General features: G+C 43.1%; 1 protein-coding gene across 1 annotated transcript in view; it reads right to left on the bottom strand.

Moving 5' to 3' along the window:
* Positions 1 to 21842: 21842 nt before the first annotated feature.
* CDC14B (cell division cycle 14B) overlaps positions 21843 to 23850 on the bottom strand; it is a 151767-nt gene continuing 149759 nt past the window's right edge. Inside the window, 2 exon segments of the mRNA XM_077474796.1 lie at positions 21843 to 22665; positions 23013 to 23072. Coding sequence (XP_077330922.1) covers positions 22629 to 22665; positions 23013 to 23072 — 97 coding nt within the window. The 3' untranslated portion in view covers positions 21843 to 22628.

Here is a 23850-nt window from a genome sequence, read left to right as displayed (position 1 = left end):
GGGGTGCGTTTTATCCGGATTTCCCTGGCGTCCAGATGGTGTTAGGAGGTTGAGTGGGAATCAACCAGGAAGTGCAGGGAATCCAAGCTGCCTGGCGTGGACCGCACAGAGGGAAATGTCGTCACCCAGTTGGAGGCCTGCCTGCTGCCATAATTTCTCTCCCTGCAGTCCATGCCAGGCAGCTTGGACTCCCTGCACTTCCTGGTTGTAAGGGTCAATTCTGCTTAGATGTCTGAACGATCAGTGAGACCTTTTCAGAGCACCGGAAACATTCAAATCAATACACAAGAGTTTTCAATGAATGCTTAGTTTAATGGCAGTGTGAGCGGAGCCTTATACAAGATACAGAGAAAGTTGCTCAACTTAAAGAGGAGGGAGGAAGGACAAAGTTCATCACATGAGACATAACATTTCAGACATAACTTAAACGAATATTGCTGATGATTGATTCTCTCTGAAAACAGGTTCACAACCAGTTCTTACCAGACCTCATCTATTCTGTGGTCATTGCGACAAACAAAACCCTTGTAGAATATGGAAATCTTGTGTTAACATTTTACCTGTAGCTTTATGTCCTATACCAAGGTACTGTGAGATGAATAACGGTGCACTTGCTTTTGTAATGCCTGGTTCCCCTCTTTGGCAATGAGTCCAGTCTCAGGCTGGGACCGTCAAAGCAGCTTGTTGAGCAGCGGTGTCGGCCAGTGCATTTCCTTCTGAAATGTCATCATCACTGTGTGTGTGCGCTCCAGCAGTGAATGATTGCTATCTTACTAGGTAGTGTAATGGCATCAAGGAGGTTGGTGACTAGGGAAGAATGGGAGATGGATTTTCCATTGGCAGTAGTGTAACCACGTCTTTGCCAAATTACTCAAGTCATGTGCAACTCCAAAAGCGTGTTTGGAGTCTGTGTAAATGTTCACTTTGTGTCCTTTAAAAAGCTGACATGCTCTAGTGAGAGCAATAAGCTCTGCTGCTTGAGGGATGGGTTGTGCCTCTATAACTATGTCAGGTAGCTTTGCCATTGCATAGCCTGCATAATAGGTGTGATCATCAGGGCAAGAGCAAGACCCAGCCACAAAGAGTGTGTGCTCCCTCAATGGGGCTTGAAAGTAGATCAGCTCGAGGTGATGTGTTTTGATGTACAATGTCTATACAATCATGGGAGGGGACTAATTCATCTGTTTCACCTTTTATCCCAAGCAGGGCATTCAAGATGGGGACAGGGTCTGCCGTGGGGGCACTGTACATGATCTGTAGAGAGGGGTTTCTCATGAGGATGACTTCATACCCACTTAGTCGTTGTGCAGATGTGGCGGGTATTAATATTTTTTTTTTTTGTTAAGCAGATACGTAATCTGGTGTGTAGTTCCGTAGGGTAGCCTAATGTAAATGATGTAGCTATTTCTACAGCCTTGGCAGAAGAGGCCAAAGCCCTCAGACTCGCCGGCATGCCTTGTACCGGAACTGGGACTACTCGAGAAAAAAAAAGGCTACAGGTCTCAGTTTTTCTCCATGCTCTTGTGCAAAGACCCAGCCATGGTTTTTCAGTTATCCCTTGCAAACAAATGAAACGCTTAACAATATTCAGGTAATCGCAAACCAGGAGCCATTACCATAGCAGCTTTAAGGCGCACAAAGGCATTAACCATTTCATCATTCCATTTCACAAGGTCAGGACTGTCGGGTAGAGCAGCTTGTCTCAGAAAGTTATAGTAGGAACAATCGGGTATCCATTGGTGGCAGTGACCAATCCTACCTAAGAAGGTTAAGTTCTTGATATGTGGGTGAGGCAGACCCACAGCTCTCTTGTGTTTGATTCTCCTGTCACCGTGGGACAGAGTAAAACCAAGATATTCAACAGTTACCTGACACCATTGCAATTTTTTTTTTTTTTTTTTTTTTATATATATAGATACTTTGTGACCTGCCTATGCTAAATGTTCCAACAGTAAAACAGAATCTTTACGACAGGCTTCCTGGAAGGGACTACACAACAGTAGGTCATTGACGTATTAAAAAAGGATGGAACAATAGCTAGGTGCCCAAGACTGTAAGGTGGCCCGGAGAGCTATTGCTTTGACGCCCTCTCTAGGAGAAAGCTAGTAGTAGTTGTGTCTCTTCATCAACAGGGACGGAAAAAAAAAAAAGCATTACTTAAATCAATAACTGAAAAACACACTGCCAAGGCAGGTATGGAGGTAATGAGAGATGGCACATCAGGGCCAATAGGAATGACAAGGTTATTTATGGCTTGGAGATCCTGAACAAACCTGTATGATCCATCACTCTTTTTGACTGAGTGTATGGGAGTGTTATAAGGCGATATGATGGGTATTAAAATGCCCTGTTTCAGGATTTGCTCAATGATGGGTCTGATGCCTCCCTCCTTATCTTTGGAGAGATTGTACTGCTTGCTTTAGTCTGGCCTTGTCTACATCAAGGCTGTCTTTAGTCTGGAGGGGTTAGTCCTGTGGAAATAGGGGAGGGACTACAATTTGAAAGAACAGTGGTGATTCTATGGCTATTCCCCCTCTTCGAGTCAAGAAAATTTCAATTTCTAAGACTCCTATTAAATCTCTTGATAAAAGATTTACCAGGCATGAAGGTAACCTGAATGAATGACGTAGGAGTACAGTTCCAGTGACAGTCAGTTCTCCTGCCTCCATGTCCCACTCTGGGTCTCCTGTGTACCATGGGAAAGCTTTCTTATCCCCCAGAGTCCTGTGACCACATTCATATGGAATTGGTCATTTGCATCTGTTTGCAGGAAGGGTGAGCTACTGTACATACTTTCAGTCCATCTGTCCAGATCGTTTATGAAAGGATTTTTTAAAAATGAATCCGTTCCACATACTCTGGCCACATAGTCTTTACATTTCTCTCCGGGATTAGGTGGGGGGGTATTCTTTACGTTCTCCCTTAGCCATTCTTAATTTGGTTACAAACTTACCAAGGGTTGTTGTCTCACCTTACAAGACCCTTTTGCAATGTACAACAATAACATAAACTCTAAACAATATTCTTATATTTTATACAGTGATAAAAGCAAAAGTGTTTGGTAGAATCTCCCTGATTGTACTGTACGTCTGGCTCTCTTTCCTTAACCACATGCCGATCGGGCCATAGTCGAAAGACTGCTACAGCACAGCCGGCTTATTCTGGAAAGGGCGTCCATGCACATCCTCAAAGAATCATGTTGGGGCACACACTCTGCAATATCCGTAACGGTCGGATCCTCCGGACCCCGTGCGCCATGGAACGGGGTAAAGGGCCAATGATAGTGGCCCTTTACCATGTGATCACTCGGTCCAATGACAGAGCGATCACTTGTCAACAAACTGGAGCTTGTCCGGTGTAGCTCCTCCCCTCCTCGCATTAATCAGTACAGTGTGCGAGGAGAGGGAGCCGGGTGCAGCAGCGCTGTGGGCTGTCTCTGGAGTGCCCACAGTGCTGTCCTATGCCAATCAATGCTACATATGTCCTCATATTTGCCCATCCATGCTTCGTATGTCCTCATATGTGCCCATCCATCTGTGGCTTATCCATGCTCATTCATGCTCCATCCATCCCTGGCTCATCCGTGCTACATCCATGCTTCTTATGTCCTCATATTTGACCATCCATCCCTGGCTTATCCATGCTCATTCATTCTCCATCCATCCATCCATCCCTGGCTCATCAATGCTCCATCCGTGCTCACCCATGGCTCATACATGCCGCTACAGTGCCCATCAGTGTCTCACAAGTGTAATAGGTAGTCAAATTAGATGTGAAATGTATGTCCCTGATGGTGCTCCCTGCATGTTGGGCCTCTGTACGTGGCAAGGCTGTGTAAAAGTCTCACACGTGGTATCGCCATACTGAGGAGGAGTAGTAGAATGTGTTTTGGGGTATAACGCTCTAGTAATACACGCCAAACTGAGCATGTTCAGCCCGACTCCATAGACTGTGTTATCAGGAAATTCTTAGGGGACAGTGGAAGGAGGGTAGGATCAGAGAAACCAGGATCAAACAGCTTTTTTACACAATGCAGAGGATTAATTTCTTAAGTTTCACAGTGAGTATAAACGAGCCTGCTTTAGCCTGGGTTTACACTTATACGAACACATACATTGCATGTGATTCGCACCTGCATTGCTGTGCCGATCACATGTGACATCTGCACAATGCGAGTTCAGCCATACAGTTGTATGGCTGAACTCGCATCGCATCGCATCGCATTCGCACAAAAAAAAAAGGTGCAGTAACCTTTTTTTCCCCCCACACTGGAATCGGATGTAAACACCCATGTGATCTAATTCCTGTCTGAATTCACACTGCGATCTGTGAACCATTAACTTTGTATTGACACTTGCAGCGGTTCACAGAGGGCAGTGTGAACTGCCTGCGGGAGAGATGCGATGTGGGAACCCGCACTGGTTTCCACAGCACCTGTGTGAACCCAGGCTTTCTGCATATACAGATTGATATTACTGTGGTGGGTTTAGTAACACTTTAAAGTTGGCTCTTTTAATTGTAACCCTTTCCTTCTCAAGTGGAGTATATGGTGCTTAGACCGCATCCCCAAGTGGAACTCTCCTCCCCCCCCTCCCTTCCCTGCAGATTAATTTGTCAGTTTCTTAGTCACACTTTGTCATTGGTTTTCTATAGCTAATCTGTATGCTTTTAGTCATTCCTGCTTGTGCATTACACTAACTTATATTTGACGGATATCCTTAGAGTAAACCATACATAAAAGGTACAGGCAGATAATTTGCTATTGTGGGATATGCTCTGAAATGTTGACTGCAGTTTGACAGACTGGACCTTTTATTTATTTAAACCAAGACCCCCCCTTCTTGGCACCTGTTTCTTCTAGGGGCCAAACCCCATTTGTATGTTAGGGTGTGAGTCTGCTGTATTTTATTCCAGTAGTTTGTTAGGAATAAGGTTTTGATCCTTTCCATATAGAGGCATTCACTTGTTGAGGTGACCTTTTTCTATCTTTGGGCATCCAGTTTTGGTGGCAGGTTCCCTTATTTGGTAAGCAGTTCAGTCTCCATTCTCCAATATTGGATTCAGACATTGGTCCATCAGGTGGCCCCTGCTTCTGCGTGTGCGTGTTTTTTTTATATATTGGGTTAGCTGTTGTTCCTGTCTTGCCTACTCCATGTCCTGACTGCATCAAGTTGCCTGTCTCCTTCAATAGGCCAAAAAGAAAATTTAGATTCGTGTGTAAAATTCCATTGAGGAATACAAGCATGCTGATACTGTTTGGTTATACTACCAACTGAATTTCTGCCAAAACAAGAAAAAACTGGTGTAGTCCAGGATAATCCCACCTACTCCCAAGCATGCTTTTTTTTTCCTTTTTGTAAAGCAGTACTAAGAGCGCATCTACAGAGGGATGGGACCTGTGTCTTTTTTTTTTTTTTTTTTTTAATGGGAGTTGCCTAGTTTTGACAGGTACCCAGCTCCCACTTCCTGCTCTCGTTGCCTAGGCAGCAACTCCTCTCACCCTACCTCTCTGCAACCTTCTGGGACACATCACAGGCCTGGCCCATTAGAGCGCAGCATGACTGACGCATGCATAGTGCGCACGCGGCTTTAAAGCCACAAGCTTTCACAGCTGGGTGGCCACACTTGCAATGCTGGCACCATGGAGAGGATCAAGGCTTTGCATGGCCGCATCATTGGACAGGTATGTGTCTGTTTAGTAAAAGTCAGCAGCTACCAAAACGAGTGGAACTCTGCTTTAACCCATCTTGTTGATCTTCTGTTTTTGCAATATTTGTTGGCTATGTTGCACACATGAAGACATACATACCAAAACATTGAACTGTTGTTGAAACACATCCAGTACACCTGGTAAAACTAGGATATCTAGTGAGACCTAAGAAATAATGGCTCTGCTGCTTGGATATACCAAGTACTGTTACATTTGAAAATGTAACAGCTGTGCAAGAAAGTCACTTTACATTATTTAAAAAAAAGCCACTCCAAGTTGGAGCATTTGGTTCTAGGACAGAAAAATATGGAACATGAACCACTTGTTGACCCTGACAGACATTTTTTGCCTCCACTTCACATAAAACTTGTACTGGTGAAAGTTTATTATTTGAGATACATTTTTCCAAGGAACAACCGAGGCGAAGATTCTAGAAGGCTTTGTTAGGCCATAGAGCAGACATGTCATCAATTACAAGCGGTTCAAAGATCTGTTAGTGAGAACAGTGGATAAGGTGGTTGTTCAGAATTTTCTTGGCAAGCAAAGTGCACCAAACTACATTAAACACAGTTACAAACTATAAACCACTAGGCCCTATTTGGTCAGAGTTTGCAGGTGTTAGGGCCTTCGTAGGAATTCTCACTGCAAGGTTCCAATTGATCCTCTAGGAAAAGTCATCCACGCATCCTGCATTGGGGAGGCCATAAAAATAAATAAATAAAAACCACCACACAAAAAAGGTCCAACATGCCAAAGTAGCAGATGCCTCAAACATGAAAAGCCAGGTCTTTGTAAGATAGGGAACAGCAGGAGCTGGTCCCGGTCAACCTTTTAGATCTGGGAAACAGGGATGCTGAGAGGTACCAGGTACTACAGGGGATTCAACAGTACTCAAGCATATGCTTCTCCTGAAGAGAGTTGCATTCTAGGTGGTTTACAATTCCAGGAGTTGTCCGAAACAAGATCCGAGCACCCAAAAGGTCAAAGAGAGACATAACTATCAAGGACCCAGGCCTACCTATTCAGACAGAGTCTGATAAATTAAAAATTACCATCAACACAGGACATATGGCCAGACCAGTCCACTAGACTTTACCAGCTGACGTCATATGGCGCAAGGTCGGCACAATCCCACGAGCCATAGCTATAAGTCAACTCGTGGGATCGCAGGCGCCTGCTGCACTGCGGAGGCGCCAATGCTCATGGCCGACTGCCAGCCATAAGCAATCACATAATAAAAATGCTATCTATACCCTATTTTGTAGACGCTATAACTTTTGTGCAAACCAATCAATATACGCCTATTGCGATTTTTTTACCAAAAATATGTAGAATACTACATATTGGCCTTAACTGAGATTTTTTTTTTATTTTAAAAGCAAAAAGGGATATTTAATTTCGCAAAAAAGTTCAAAATAGTATTTTCTAAATTGTCGTTTGTTTATAGCACAAAAAAATAACTACAGAGGCGATCAAATACCACCAAAAGAAAGCTCGATTTGTGGTTAAAAAAAAAAAAGTCTGTTTGGGTGAAGTGTCGCAGAACTGCGCAATTATCAGTTAAAGCAACGCATTGCTGAATCGCAAAAATGGCCCAGTCATTCAGCAGCCAAATCTTCCAGGGCTGAATTGGTTAAAGAGGGACTCTGTCCATGGAATCCTAAAGAGCGAACACACCCACAACCAGTTTTGTGGTATTCCTGTTAAAGTGGAGGGCCATCCTGAAAAAAAAACAAAACATTTTTTTAACTTACCAGAAATGCCTGTTGCTAGGCACATAGTCCTAATCTGCCTCTTGCTCCTCCGCAGAGATCTTCTATCCTCCGTGCGGCGTCTTCTGGGTAATGGGTCACGCTGTGTTCTGGGAACTGTATGTGCCAGAACACAGCGCGCCCCATTCACAAAGCGCTGGGTGACATGCGCAGTAGGAAATGGGCAGTGAAGCTGCAAGGCTCCACTGCCTGTTTCCCTTAGCCAAAATGGCGGCGCCTGGACCCGAGAGCCGAGGGACGGGTGAGCCTCGGGCGGCCGACATCGCGGGTGCCCTGGACAGGTAAGTGTGCTTATTAAAAGTCAGCAGCTACAGTGTTTGCAGCTGCTGACTTAAAAAAAAAAAAATGACCAGTTACACTTACCGGTAACGTCTTTTCTAGGAAATCTTCCAGGACGGCACACCTGAGAGATGACTGGTCCACCTGACAGGAAACACAATCAACAACAAATTTAAAAGTCCCCACCCCTCCCTCAGACCCTCAGTTATGGTAAAGAAAATCCCACACCAGTGTCAGAGGGAACATTCCGTGAGGAATTAATATACCACACCAATAAAACAAGGGTAGGGAGTAGGCCTGCCGTCCTGGAAGATTTCCTAGAAAAGACGTTACCAGTAAGTGTAACTGGTCATTTTCTCCAGTCATCTTCCAGGACGGCACACCTGAGAGGATAAGCAAGAAGTTCAGGCCTACCTTTAGGGCGGGACAACCGCTTGTAGGACCTTCCTGCCAAATGCCAAATCCTGAGGGGACAACAGCTCCACTCTGTAGTGCCTCAGAAAGGTTCTATGGCTCGTCCATGTTGCTGCTTTGCAGATCTGGTCGATTGAGGCGCCTGCCCTTTCTGCCCAGGAGGTCGCTAGGGATCTGGCTGAATGCGCCTTAAGGCGGGTTGGTACTGGTTTACCTGCCTGTCTATAAGCGATGGATATGGTTTGTCTAACCCATCTAGCTATCGTAGACTTAGATGCTTGTAGACCCTTTTTCTTCCCTGAGAAAGTGACCAATAAATGACTGGATCTCCTAAAGTCTCTCACCCTTTCTAAATAGACTAGGAGACAACGCCTGACATCTAAGAAATGAAATCTTTCCTCTTCCTTATTCTTAGGATTCTGGCAAAAGGACGGGAGAATAATCTCCTGTGTTCTGTGAAATAATGAAGCTACCTTTGGCAAATAAAGAGGATCCTGAGTGAGGATTACCCTATCCTCTAGGATGCGCAAAAACGGCTCTTTAATCGACAGAGCCTGTATATCACTCACCCTCCTGGCCGTAGTGATAGCCAGGAGGAAGGCCAACTTAAATGATAAAATTTTAACCGAAATTTGAGCCACCGGCCCAAAAGGCCCCCTTGTTAGGGCATCTAATACCAGGGACAGATCCCATGGAGGAAAACTGACCGACCTAACTGGAACTACCCTTTCCCTGGCCGACAAAAATCTTTTTATTAGCGGCTCCTGTCCTAGCTTCCTATCAAAAAACACGGACAGGGCTGCCACCTGGACCTTTAGGGTGCTAACTGCCAAACCCTGGTCCACCCCCTCCTGAAGAAAGTCTAGGATGGTGGGTATCATCTGGAGAGCCCCCTCCTTAGACTGTAGCCAGTGGGAGAAGACTTTCCAGACCTTTGCATAAATTTTTCTGGTGACGCCTTTCCTACTGAGGAGAAGAGTATCTATCACTTTTTCCGAACAGCCCCTGTCTCGGAGTATTTCCCTTTCAATAGCCACGCTGTCAGAGAGAGACGACCCGGGTCGGGGTGAAAGATTGGACCCTGACTGAGTAGGTCAGACGCAGCGGGGGAGCTATCGCGAGACTCTGAATGGTGGGAAACCAAACTCTCTTGGGCCACCAGGGTGCTATCAGTATCAGGTCTGACCTTGAGTAGGTTAATTTTTGTAGGACTCTGGGAAGGAGCACCAATGGGGGAAAGGCATAAGCCAGCCTGAAATCCCACACTTGTACAAGAGCGTCTATCCCTTCTGCTTCTTGATCCTTGTAAAGGGAGAAAAACCTGAGAACCTTCGCATTCTCCCGGGAAGCGAACAAATCTATTTATGGCTTGCCAAAATGTCTGCACACCAGGAAGAAGATTTCTTTGCTCAATCCCCATTCCCCTTGAAGGATGGGCTGTCTGCTTAGAAAATCTGCTTGCAGATTGAGTGAGCCCTTTATATGAATCGCTGACAGTGAAAGGACCCTCTTTTCTGCTTTCACAAGGATCTGTTGTGCTAACCGTCTTAGTTTGTCCGACCTTGTCCCTCCTTGGTGGTTTAGGTATGCCACCGTGACCAAGTTGTCTGAGAGAACCTGAACCTCCCTGTCCTGCAGTTCCTCTCGGAAATAGTCTAGGGCTTTGCCTACTGCCAGAAGCTCCCTGAAATTGGAAGACTCCCTGGCTTGGCTGTGGTTCCAGGACCCCTGGGTATATCGGTCTCCCAAATGAGCCCCCCAAGCGCTGGCGTCCGTGGTTAAGACCAAAGGGTTTACCTGAGACCAGGGGCGACCATTCAACAAATTCTGTGGGTCGAGCCACCACCGCAGAGAACGAGATACCTCCTCTGTGATGGGTACTCTGTTCTCTAATGTTTCTCTCTTTCCTCCCCATGAGGCAAGTAGAAAAGACTGAAGCTCCCGAGAATGGAGTTGTGCCCAGGTTACTGCCGGAATGCAGGCCGTCATGAGACCCAGCAACCTCATTATATATCTCAGAGAGGCTTCTCCTCTTTCGAGAAGGGTGACAACCGCATTCTGGACCTTCGTTACCTTTTCTGTTGGCAAGAATACCTTCTGTGCCTGCGAGTCTAACAGGTAGCCTAGGTATAGTTTGGACTGAGATGGAGTCAGTGAGGACTTCTCCCGACTGACCATCCAGCCCAAGGTCTCCAGAGTTTCTAACACGATATCTCTGTCTATTACTGCTTGCCTCTGATCCACACTGTAGATCAGCAAGTCGTCCAGATAGGGTATTAACCCTATCCCCTGCAGGTGTAGGTATGCTACTACTTCAGCTAACACCTTTGTGAATATCCTTGGACTTGCCGCCAGCCCAAAGGGAAGAGCCCTGAACTGCCAGTGTTGTATCCTCTGTTGTATGCAAACTGCGAAGCGTAGGTACTTCTGGTGTTCGGGAGCAATGGGTACGTGTAGATAAGCGTCTTTTAGGTCCAGGGTGACCATAAAGACTCCTCTCTGCAGATGTTTTCTTACTGAGTAAATACTCTCCATCCTGAACTTTTTGTGAAGCAGGTAACGGTTGAGTCTCTTCAAATTTATTATCAACCGAAATTTTCCTGAGGGTTTTGGAACCACAAATACGTGTGAGTAAAAACCCTGGGTAAGCTGATTGGTTGGTACTGGAGTAATAACCCCTTGCTCTGCTAGCTCCTTTAGATTTTTCAGTAACCCTTCTGCCTTGGTTGGGTCCCTGGGAGGAAAAGTAACCAGAAATTCCTGTGGGGGATGAGTCTGAAATTCCAGTCTGTACCCCACTTCTAAAAGGTTTAAAATGTATGGACTCTGCGTAATCCTTTCCCACTGGGGAAGGAAATCGCTGAGTCTTGCGCCTACCTTTACGGTGGCGTCATTTGCCTTCTTTCTGAGAGGCTCCAGAGCTGGAAAAAAGAATTGCACTTTTTTCTTTTCCTTTTCCCAAGTTCCATTTCCTCCTTTGTTCAGCTTTCCCCTTATGATGGGTCTTTGAATAGGGGCCTCGAAAAAATTTCTTACCCCTTTCCTTCTTGGGCCTTACAGGAAATTTCTTGCCCTTCTCCGTAGATCGGGACAAAACCTGATCAAGGCCTGCACCAAACAGCAAGGAACCTTCAAAGGGGATGCCGCATAGGCGAGACTTGGAAGTAAAATCTCCATCCCAGGTCTTGACCCATAGTGCCCTCCTGGCAGAGTTCAAAAGTGCTGCTGCTTTAGCTGTGGTCCTAACAGTCTCCACTGCTGCATCTGCCACATAAGCTACTGCTCGACTGATTACCTCCAGCGAGTCTACGATCTCTTTAGTCTCCCTACTGTGGGAAACGTGATCCATTAATTTGCCAAGCCAGGTGCCAGCATTCCTGGCTACACAGGCGGAAGCTAGGGCAGGCTACACAGGCGGAAGCTAGGGCAGGCGCCATTGCTGCCGCATTCGCCTCCCAGGCTCTTTTGAGCAAAGTTTCCGACTTTCTATCCATCTGATCCTGGATATTTCCAGAATCTTCAAAGGATAAATCGGACCTCTTAGATACCTGCGCTAAGGCTGCATCCAAGCGAGGAGCTTTAAAAAAATTTCTCCTCCTCCTCATCTTTAAAGGGACACCTCCTTTTCCAAGCTTTCAGTTTGAGAAGCTTGCGTTCAGGTTCCTTCCATTCTCTGAGGATTATCTCCTTCAGAGACTGGTGAATGGGAAAGGTTCTGGTCTGTAACCTTCCTAAACCTCTATATACTCTATCCTGTGCTGAGACTTGAGCAGAGGGAACCTGAATATCTTCTGAGGTGTAAATGGCTTTTAATAAACCTTCCATGTCCTCACTCGAGAACAAAAATCCCCCAAGCTTAGCCTCCCCCTGGCTATCTTGGTCTGAATCATCCTCTCCAGAACTACAGTCTGGGACCTGGCCTTCCTCCACCTCAGATAATAGGGAGACTTGGCCCTGGGAACTTTCCGCATAAGATGTGGAAAAGTTTTCCTGTAACTGAGGAGTCTCTCTCTCTGATGGTACTTCCTCCAAACCCTTTACTAGGGTGGACTGAAAAGATTGAAGGGTAGCCAACATTTCTGCTTGTAAGGCCCTACATTCTTTCACGACCTGAGTGGTCTCCTTGCCTGCGAGTTTAATGATACATCAATCGCAGAAAGGTTTGGTGTGGTCTTGTGCTAACTTAGAGTTACAATAACCACAACGCCTGGACTTTGAAGTAGCCTTTCCCTTAGACCTAGCAGCTGACCCCTGGGCAGAGCTTTCGGTCCCTGGGAATAGTCAAAAAAAAAAAAAAATAGACAATTTAGCTACACATGTCCTAAAAGGGGCACAGGAGCTCTTCCCTAGAGTACCCTGCCCCTAAATAAAGTTGGATCACTCACCCCCAGTGGCGACCTCAACGGCTGTCTGCTCAGACGGACCTTCCTCTTCCATGGCGATTTGCTGCCCTGCAGGATCGCCGGATCAGGTATAGTCTCGAGCGTCCCCTTGTTGTCTTTGTCCATGTGCTGCCTCCGGAAAAGCGTTTGTCGAGCGAGGAGACTGGGTGAATCACATCACACCCGTTCTGTTTAAAAAACGCGCCGATCGGCGCCATTTTTAAGAAGGTCCGTCGTCCGGAAATGACGTACGGCCTCTTCCGGTCCTGCGCTCTGAGGCTGGAACGCACGCCGGTGCGTCCAGCCGTCCCACTTCCGGAACTCGATACACGGAAGTGACACCCTTGGACTTCCGGACATGCGCTGTGGCGTTGGAACGCACGCCACTCGCGTGCCGCACTACGGAAAAGCAGCAGCTCACCCACTCCACCAACGAAAATGTGAAGGTAAGAAAAAAACAAGACAACAGGGGAATAGCACTACTGGGACAACTCCCCTGTCCCACGAGGCTCTTACAAGGCTCCCTAAGGAGACCTTGAGTGAGGATTACCCCTCAAGTTTTCCCTGGGGGTATACAAGGGAGCACCACAGACCCTGTCTGTTTTAAGTCCCAGGAAGAAAAAACCTCACGAGAAAAACACGGGGTCCCAGACCCCATAAAGAAAAAATTTTAAAAAGAAACTTGGTTTCGCTGCCATCCTGTGGGAAACACAATCAAGAACTGAGGGAGGGGTGGGGACTTTTAAATTTGTTGTTGATTGTGTTTCCTGTCAGGTGGACCAGTCATCTCTCAGGTGTGCCGTCCTGGAAGATGACTGGAGAAAAAATATACAATATATATATATATATATATATATATATATATATATATATATATATATATATATATATATATATATATATATATATATATATATATATATATATATATATATATATATATATATATATATATATATATATATATATATATATATATATATATATATATATATATATTTTTTTTTTTTTTTTTTTTAAACCGGCCCTCCTCTTTAAAGTGGGCCACTAGTTTATCTACATCGGGAACAGACCAATTTACAAAATTACCTTTCAAGTGGGAAAAGTTTGACACTCTAGTATTTCCTTCAGGATGTTTCCACTACACATTATTTCAGTCAGACCTCTATGCGTATTTCTATCTGCAAGAGCTTTTAAAAAGACAAGAGGTCTAGAAGAGCAGGCTGATCCTCCAGATGCAGGGTAATATTCACATGCATCAAAAAGGTTTGAAAACACCTTGTAAATCTGAGTCAACCACAGAAAACGGTGGTGCCTCCAAAAACAGAGACAGACTCTGAATCAGATGTTAACAGGACCCCAAGGCCTGACTTACCATGGGCTCAGAAGAGTCTGAGAGACTCTGCAGGGTAGGGATCACTAAATGTCTGACCGCTGTCCAGACACAGACCAAGTAACAGTCCTGTCAATATCACGATCATGCCACTTTGCAGCAGAGTGTCTTCTCCCGGGTCTCCCACCACTATCATTCTCACAGCAGGGCAGGATTCAGGAGTTGTAGATCTGCAAAGAGGGGACATCTTTTCAAATTAACATATCAAGTTGTGCAGCTTTCGCCCCCTGCCCTGCTGTGAGGATGGCAGCCGCAGCCAGACAGAAGAGGAGTCTTTGCCCAGCTGTGTTAAGGTAGGATTGTGCAGGGGAGGACTGATCGAAAGGGAGGCTATGACTGCAGGGGGGGGGGGGTGATGACTGAAGGGGTGGCTGTGATTGCTAGGGGCATTGTGATTACAATCAAGTGGGGTGGGACTGTCATGTGAAGGGGCCTGATGTAAGGACTCATCCAACACCAGTGTGGGAAACCGGTTTTGTGTGCACATTTACACACCACATTGAAAATGCACTGGGTGTGCAATCAGCCACGAGCGTCAATACATTCCTAAAACCACCCCATACACAATGCTCTTGCCTGCACCAGATAGCATGGTATTGATATTTGGTGCAGTGCATGCACTACTTTTTGTGTGATCCAACCTACTCAAATGAATGGGCTAAAATAAAAAGAAATAAAAACGTGCCAAAATCGCTCAGAAATGCAGATAGCGTTCCTGTGAAGGGGGGGGGGGGACTGTGACGCTAAGGGGGTTTGTGATATGAAGGGGGGCTGAGGACATGAATTTAAAGAAGGGGCTATGATATGGAAGGGTGGCTAGGGGTACTGACTTGACCTCCATAAAAATTGTAATTCAAGATCCTGCTGTAGGGCAGGAACACAGAGCAGATTGTCCCAGTAGCCAAGCATAAACAGCTAGCAAGTCAGCTGTTGACACATGGAAAACCTCAAGCTTGCCTGATTGAGCTGAGGAAGATAACAATATTGACCCTACAACAAAAAAGGTACTGTGGTTTGGGACTAAAAGTGCTGGTTCCTTCCAGGGATACTGAATAAACATTCCTAGAAACACTAGAGTATGGCCTGGGTCACTTGTTGATTAATAGCCAAAAGTTTGTTTTTTTTGGATATCACGGGGGAAAGATTAAACCTCCGCTGGGTTATTTTTTTGTGCCCTCTGTATACCACTGGGGGAAATTCCCTTCACTCCACATCCCAAAAATACAACAGAAAATCTCCAATCGTGAAGTTTCTAGAACAGGTGTCCTCATTGCAAGATTTCCCATTACCTCTTTCTGGGGACACTTAAAAATTAGAATTTATCACTTTGCTTTGGTGACAAATGGTCACTAGGTACACAAAAGAGGGATGACTCCTCCCAACAGACACAGTCAGCAAAAACACCACCTGTAACAGAGGGTGTAACCACGCACAAACTAAGACAACACACATTATTCACTTGTTTGCTTTAATTTGTTTTATGCAATTACTTTTTCTGCTTTATGCATATATAAAAAAAAAAAAAAAAAAAAAAAAGACGCATGTAACAAACCCAAGATTTTCATACAATACATTTATTTAGCAAGGTAACTTTCTACATCTCATTTTCATAAAAATACCTTCTGCAAAATATCCTCTCAGTAGCTTGGTTAGGTTTAAAAATATGGCTACAAATATACAATTTTCTAAAAATCAAGATGCTTGGAGAGCAGATTCCCATACATTAAGACAGATGAACAAACATAAAAAAGGCACACAAACATCGACAGTATTTTAGGGATGTGAATGAAGATTAAAAAAGGTGCTTCCATTTTTATTCGGACAATGCCCATGTTGAACATTCTTAGATTACATTAAGCTTTTCTTGCCATTACAAACATCTGAGTTGTTTATACACTTTACATCCCTGAGTTTCTCCTCTTGGTTTGGGTTACTGGATTCCAAAAGAATCAACACAAAGGAGGAAAAAAAAAAGCAAAATTAAGTTAAGCCAGAAATGTCATGTTTTGGCTATTTATCAGGGAAAAAAATCTTTTGAGTTGAGAACTTTGGGGGTTGCACCCAAGATTTTTCTGTCTACGCTGATTGGTTTGGTTATCAAAGGCTATGGAAAATCTGCTAAATTTAAACCTTATCAAGTCAACATAGGCATATAATGAATAAATGTAAAAGCAGGAGGTAATCTTCAGTGAAACCTGCATGTCAAACATGCAAGCCGCTGAAAATCTAAATTTCTTTACCTGGTTAAAAAAAAAAAAAAAAAAAAGGTATATGCTCCTTTGCACATGGTGAATTAGGCTTTACATAATGGTTGGGCAGACCGACTGCAAGCAAGACAGACGTTAACAAGACCAAGTTCAGCGTTTACGGGAAAGCATACATCAACTGCCTATATACTTGGTTCTATGGTTTGTTTGGACATGCATTTCTCACTGCAGGTTCTCTACTAATTTCATTACCATCATATGCAACTTGAATTGCCTAGAAAATTGGAAGATTTACAAGGATGAGTTAACCTTAAAAAAACAAACAAAAAAAAAAACCATCCACTACCTACCACAGCGCTCAACAGCACCCTGCTAGTGCCTTAAAGTGGTTGTAAACTCTGTACAACCACTTTTACCTACAGGTAAGCCCATATTAAGGCTTACCCGTAGGTGCTGGAAATCTCTCCTAAACCTGTACGGTTTAGGAGATATTTACAATATACGCCTGTTCCAACGTCATCAGCGCATGGGCACTTTAGAAAGGGTACGATCGTGACATTTCTAAAGAGATCGTGCTGCGACCGGTGGTTCCCACCCACATGCGCAGGAGTGACGTCACGCGACTCCAGCCAGTCAGAGCCAGAGACCGTGGCCCCCGAAGTAAGAGGGCGGAAGATGTATGCTTCCAGCCAGCAGGGATATCACAGGCTTCATTTTCACGTGACACTTTACCTTTGCAGGGAAATGAAGGGGGAAGTAAAACCCATCAGGGTTTACTTCCTCCAAGTACTACAGCCAACAGCCCAAAGACTGTCAGTAGGTGTAGTACATTCACAGAACACTGAATGACATGGCCAGGTGAACTGCATTTCCTTTATATTGTGGCAGTGAGCAGGGGGGGGAAGAAGATGCCCTGCTCGCTATCAAAACAGGGGATGGAGGGGTGTAACTTGTTATACCCTGAATATAGGCGTAACCTGTTACAAAAAGGTGAACCTATTCTTTAAATGTAGCGTCCAATAGCGTTTTTGAATCAAAAGTAAGCTACGGATTCCTATAGTAGTTGCAAATTCTGTCAATCCAAACACTCCCCCTACCTTTTCAAATGCTGGTCCAGGTAATTAGCCTCTCTGGTGCCAAGCACTGCATTGTGGGAATGCAAGAGTGACCAAACACAGAAGTACCAAGGCCCTGACTGAGGGGCTGTGGCTCTAAAGGAAAGTTTAGGCACTGGAGGGGGCTTAGGTCTATAGGGAGGGTCAGTTTTTAAAGGTAGGTTGGATTTAAGTTGCTTACTGGAAATACTTTTCAATCATGGTTTACCCAAAGAATTTTGGTACTGTAAATGGACTGTCGTTTTACCATACATGATATATGTATGAATTTTCTTCAGTTACATGGGGAAGGTTTATGCACCCAAACTATGTATGCTGCTCTGGACAACTGCAAAATTACACGACCCAAGCAGTTTAAATATTTCATCCTTTACTATAGATGGATGTACAAACGATATGTAAAACGGCTGAATATGAGTGACAAAGATATTACATGTTTGCAGACATTTCACCACTATCCTGGCCAATCTTTAGTGATTTTTTCTTTTTACAAAAAAAAAAAAACCCCATTAACCTTCCTACACTAACCATCTATACAGATTACCAACTTGGCGTTTATTCCAAATGCCACTTTAAAATTAATACACATATACATTTATTCGACAAGGCAGTAAGAAGAGCAATGCTGATTTAAAAAATTACAGTAGAGCCAATCAACTGGCTGTTAGATAGTATGGGTTACTAAACTTTATACCCCCAATGATCTTTGAATAGTTTTCCTTAAATACACCTATTCTTTATGGAGAATAATAGTATTTTACTTTGATGACAGACGCACCAAAGGCAACTAATGGCTAAGGACTTGTTCACACAGGCGTCAGCTTGTATAAAAGCAGTGTGTGCATTTGCAGGGCTTTGGGAAAGCTTGTTGAATCACTGAAAAAAAAAAAAAAAAAAAAAAAAAAAAAAAAAAAAAAAAAAGCATGTAAATCCTTTTCCTAGTTACTCCATTCTGGTCCGTTAAATATACTATTGGAAGCATTTTGTTATACCTGTTCGAGAAGTGCAAATAATACCTGTTGATCTTAGCAAAAATTCAGAACCATCATGTGAACACACGCCTGTGCCTTCTCAAGAAGTCTAATTAGCCCTCCTAGGCCTCAACTTGTTTCAAAGAACAATTGTTCTCTATGCTATGGAGAATGGGCTACGGGAAGGTTTTGAGTTAGTTTAACAAAAGATAACTAGGCAGAACTGACACCAACCAATCCCCAAAAAGGATTTGTGTTGTCAGCCCACAAGACCTAAATGCAATTCTGGCAAATCAACAGACGAGTTTTTGTACTTCCTGGGCATGGAATATGTCCTGACATACACTTTATTCAGCTACAATTTAGACGTATTAAAAGGAATACTGACAGTCACAAGTTTCTTGCAGGCTTCAGTAACCTGTAACTTTACTTGCAACTTGTTGAAAGCCTGCTAGCCACTTGTTCAAAGTGGCAGCCAGCACTCCCATTAAAATCTGTTTAACATTCCCAAACTGGACCCAAACAACACTTTAAAAAGTGCTTGTAAAAGTAGTTTTTTTTTACCTTGCAGAAAATGCATTAAAAAAATAAAACAAACACAAACACCTGTGTGCAGCTCCACCTTATACATACCTAATCCCGATCCTCTCCCTTCACTGGATATGGAAGCAGCAACAGGGGCTATTGGCTCCTGCTGCTGTCAATCACATCCTGTGAGAAGAGAGCAGAGCTGTCTATAGACAGCGCAGATCAGGATCGAGCCTGCTTGAGAGCAGTCAGGAGCATCAGAAGGGGATCAGAGAAGTAGATAACTAGGGATGATCTGTGTAAAATCATTGCACAGGTAAGTTTAACATGTACAAGCACTTTAAAGGCGTTAACAAAAACTGCTTGAAGCTTACTGGGCACACACTGCCCACATACATCACAGCATGCAGCTCTGTACCCAGATCTGAAATCGATTTACATTCATTTGTAAAACCTGTTTTTACTTACAATTACTGTTTTGTTTTTTCCACTTCCTGGTTGAGTAAGGCACTGGTGATGTAGCCATGACCTCACAGTAGCATCCTGGGAAGGTTATATCATCAGTGCCCCCCCCCCCCCCCCCCCCGACGATGTGCCGTCACATGATCCAAGAGGCAACCCAGAGTTCTAGGAAGTAGAGGGAGATGGATTCACCTGCCCTTGATAAAAAATGATCACCGTGTGAAGAATGAGAAGGGAGAAAAATAATGGTATGCAAAAAATAAAGTGTCTGCAATTATGTAAAGTAACTGTAAATTGCCATTAACAAACACACATTTTTAAACGTCAGTTTGTTGTAATTTTCAAGATAAAAAGGTGTAGTTTCTCTAAGGCTCCAATCACAATTGCGGTAAAATCAAATAGCAGCAATTGTAAAATAGAGCCCCAAATGCGGTGCTTTTTTCCCCACTGGGCAGCAATCGTGGTAAAATCTTGCGAATAGATTTGCAAAACGCCCATCACCCAAAAGAAGCTTCTCTTTTGGAGCGTCAGGCATCCTGCGATTCTGTTCGCGCGATTTTACCATGATTGCTGCCCAGTGGGGAAAAAAGCACAGCAATTGGGGCGCTATTTTACAATTGCTGCCCAGTGGGAAAAGCGCCGCAATTGGGACGCTATTGAAATTGACGGACAATGCACGGATAACACACGGGCATCCCGCTATTTGCCGCTATTGCGAATCATGAGGATTTGGAACACAGAGATGTGAATGGAGCCTTAGTTCATTTTGATACCTTATCACAGCAGGGTCATTGTGAACATATAGGGCTCTTCCAAAGTTGATGCATGACTTAGACATGGTCATTTGCCCATGGGCACCCCCTCACTTTGGCCTATCACCGTCACATGATCACCTAATTGCAGAAACTTTGCTCAGTTAGAAAAATAGCACACAGATGGGTAGACTATCAGCAGCTAACATCTGCAAATGCACACCTTTACTGTGCTGCCCTGCCTCTCCATTGTAAAACTTGGTAAATACCTAGGTCTTCCATCTATGGCAAAGCATGTAACCTTTTTCCAGTGTTCAGTACTGAGTGGCAATCACAGGGCTAGAACACATCACGAGGAAGAAAACCAATTAGGATTTAGCACTTCTACAAAGTAGCAGGGAAGAAACTATAAGAACAGCTATTGTTACACTCCAGATGTGCTCTGACCTAAGATGTGCAACTGCTGTGTGCCCTCCACTGTCCGTTCACAGAAGGCTTTGTATTTTGTAAATATAAAGCGTTCTGTGATTGGGTAAGAGCAGACACTCAGGAAACTGTCAATTGTAAATAAAAGTGGCATATACACCTCTTTGGACTTAAAGCTGATCTCCAGTTTTATATCATTTTAAATAATTTGTTTAGACCAAAATGGTCCAAGTGAACCATTTCCTGCATTGGCTCCAAGTGCTGTATGAATCGTTTAGAACTTCAGCTACATACAGTACCGGTCTCGGCTGTGACCTGTCTCACACCCAGAAAAAACAAAACACACACACACACACAGGTCAGGCTAAGCTGTACCTTTCAGAAGCAGCTGTGTATTGTGTAAATGAATAGAAAGCTTCAGGCGGAGAGGCAGGCTGAGGATCTTTCAATCTCCAACTTGGCCAGAGGAAGCTTTGTATTCACAGAATACAAAGCTGCCCCATTAATGGCTGAGTGCGCTACGCCCTACTCAGTTTTGTAGCTTTAACCCACTAAGCCAGTAGATTTAAAAATAGTAAAGGTAATTCCTGAAAGCCTACCTTTGCACCATCACTCAACTTCCAGCAGTGCAGGAATAAGGAGTCTGCAGGACACCATATATCATGTAAGCATGCCTTGAATCTGCAAGGGGATTAAAGTGGAACCAAAAGTTCACAAGTACTCACCTACGCTCCAGCCATCCAAAACCTGCAAGCTCCTGTGTTGGTGTAATTTGTTGTTTTTTTTTTTTTTACATTACATAACATAGTAGGTTTCATCTGCAGTAAAGGTCCTGCCTGCTTACAATTTATGTTCTCCCCTTCAGGGAGAGACTGACCACCCAGCTCATAGATGGGAAATCCTCAACAGGAAACACAACCTAAGCAGAGTTAGCAAGCAGCATTTTCTGATTAAGATTGGAAGGAGCCCAGCACACCTTACAGAACATGCCCTGAAAAAATAAAATAAAAAAAATATTATATATATATATATATATATATATATATATATATATATATATATATATATATATATATATATATATATATATATATATATATATATATATATAATTCTACCTGGAGAACAACTTTAAGATTAGCAGAACTGGTTATGGTATAACTATCTTAGGCAAAATTATTTTTTGAAGACTATGTTAGGTCTATTTTTAGATTAAAAACAGAAAGGGGGGGGGGGGGGGGATGAGGATCCTGGCCTTAAGTGTCAAGAATACGGCCATGGTCACAAAGTTTCAATCACTATAGTGGCCTTTCTTAGTTATTGTAAAGTGGAACTATGGGTGGTTGCACTTGATTTGCATATGCACTAGTTACACCGTGCATCACAATCTTGAAGATACTTCATTAAAAGAAAGAAAATGCACATTAAAAATTTGTTAAAACATACATGTGATTTTTTTAAGTTATCACTCCATACAAAGTTATCAAATAAACAAAAAAAAATGGAATATTTTTTTTCTCTCAGACTGTATAAAAAAATCAGTGGATAAAATGTCAGTCTGAATTAGTCCCGACTTCTCAAATGAAATACCTTGAGCTGAAAGGCTTCCAGTTACATGCAGTTCTTACATAGGGTCCTTAGCAGTTGTCACTGCATTCTGTAGAACAGCATTGTTCCACTTTCCACATTTAAAATGGGGGAAAAAAAAAAAAAAACACAACACATCCTTTGGTATCATGAGCATTCAAATGAGCGGGGTTACATACTGTATATACACACACAATATATTGTGAAGAGTCTCCTTTTAAAACAAGGAAAAATAAATGAAAGGATGATGGAATGTGTAGTATGATGTCAAATCCCTTGAGCACGTAGGTGAACACCTGGTAACATGGTTCCTGGGTCCCACTGAAATACACCAAAAATGATTGCCATCGCTATATACATGCTATAGGCTGACAGTGCTCTACTGCATGCTGGAGCCTGCCATAACAGTTGGAGGATGGAATAAGCACTGGACACAGACTGCAATAGGCTAGTGATAGGGATAGTTCTGGCTGCTGGTGAGGAAGCGGCTTTATAACAGTGGATCCTTTACATGGAGGGTAAATAAAGGCAAACTGAGGTTCTGTTTTCTACAATTTGGGAAGTCCGTTTTCTTCCAAAGATATTTTCCTTCATTTTAAAAAGGCCTTCTTCAGCTCCAGCTTGTCTCACTTATCGCAGCACTGTCCGAGCACGAGGAATAGTGTGGCTGTTAAAAATAAAATATCAGAACCAATTAGAATCCAACATAATTAAACATACAGAAAAACTAATGTTTGGTGAAATTACAAAATGAAAATATAAAAAAAAAAAAAAAAAAAAAAAAAAAAACGCACAGACCAAACTAAAACCAAGCAACACACTTGTGAGGCACACTAACAACACTCTGAGTAAATAGGTGCAGAAAACAAGAGACTGATGATTTTCTTGGTTTCCAATCAAAAATATTGCTGTATTAGTTTAAGAGCAGCACAGACAGACAAGCAGATTTAAGAAGGCTATAAGAGCCGATCTAGCACATATTGCAGGCAAAGAGCAGCAGAACCCAGCAAGTACCATAATTTCATTAAGCGCATTTGGTGCAAAGCAATCCTTTTCTTCCGCTCGGGAATTGCGCTGTGGGGAAAGTAGAAAGAATGGTAACAAGTAATGAAACAAGCGAAAGCCTCATTTGTTATGAGAAATTTCAAGAGGGAGTAAATGATTAATAGAGGATATCAGATGTAAAAAAGGCACAGAAAAACAAAAATCCATTAAAACTAAAATAAACACAACTAATAAAATTTCAGAAAGCATGTAGTTCTAGTAGAAAATTGAAAGAACCAGGTTGTGGAAGAGTACTGACCGCACAAAATAAATTATTCTATGCTGCTGCCACCATTTGACATGTTCTAAGTAAACAGGCCAAAAGGATCTGTTCTATTAGGGAAAAGGACAATATGCATAGTGCAATATTCTATAGTAAAACTAATCCACAAACATTAATGGTTGAAACATTTCAAAACAGGTGAAAAACCTACAGTATTTTATGTCGTCTAAAAGGGGAGAAAAAATTAATAAATAAAAATAACTCTAAAAAGATTGGAGACCCAAAAAACAAAACAAAAAAACAAACAAAATAAAAACCAGGAGAATTGTATATACAAGGCCCTAGGCTGCTCTAGAGTTGTAAGTCCCACAAAGCAGAATATGGCTTTATGACCCTGTTAAATACCAAAAAATGTGTTTTAGCTGAAAGCACAGAAACATACTATACTGAAATGCATATAAATTAGACTGTTCTACATTGGCACTGAATATTTGAAGTTGAATGCCAGGCAAATGAAAACACATGAATTTGACTTGATAGATCTCTTGCAATCACCTATACAGCAGCACTGAGACTGAAGAGGGA

This window comes from Lithobates pipiens, unplaced genomic scaffold, assembly GCF_037356315.1.
Source record: "Lithobates pipiens isolate NorthernLeopardFrog02 unplaced genomic scaffold, aLitPip1_a1.2 Scaffold_13, whole genome shotgun sequence".
Taxonomy (NCBI): Eukaryota; Metazoa; Chordata; class Amphibia; order Anura; family Ranidae; genus Lithobates; species Lithobates pipiens.
This window is presented reverse-complemented; position numbering and strand designations above follow the sequence as displayed.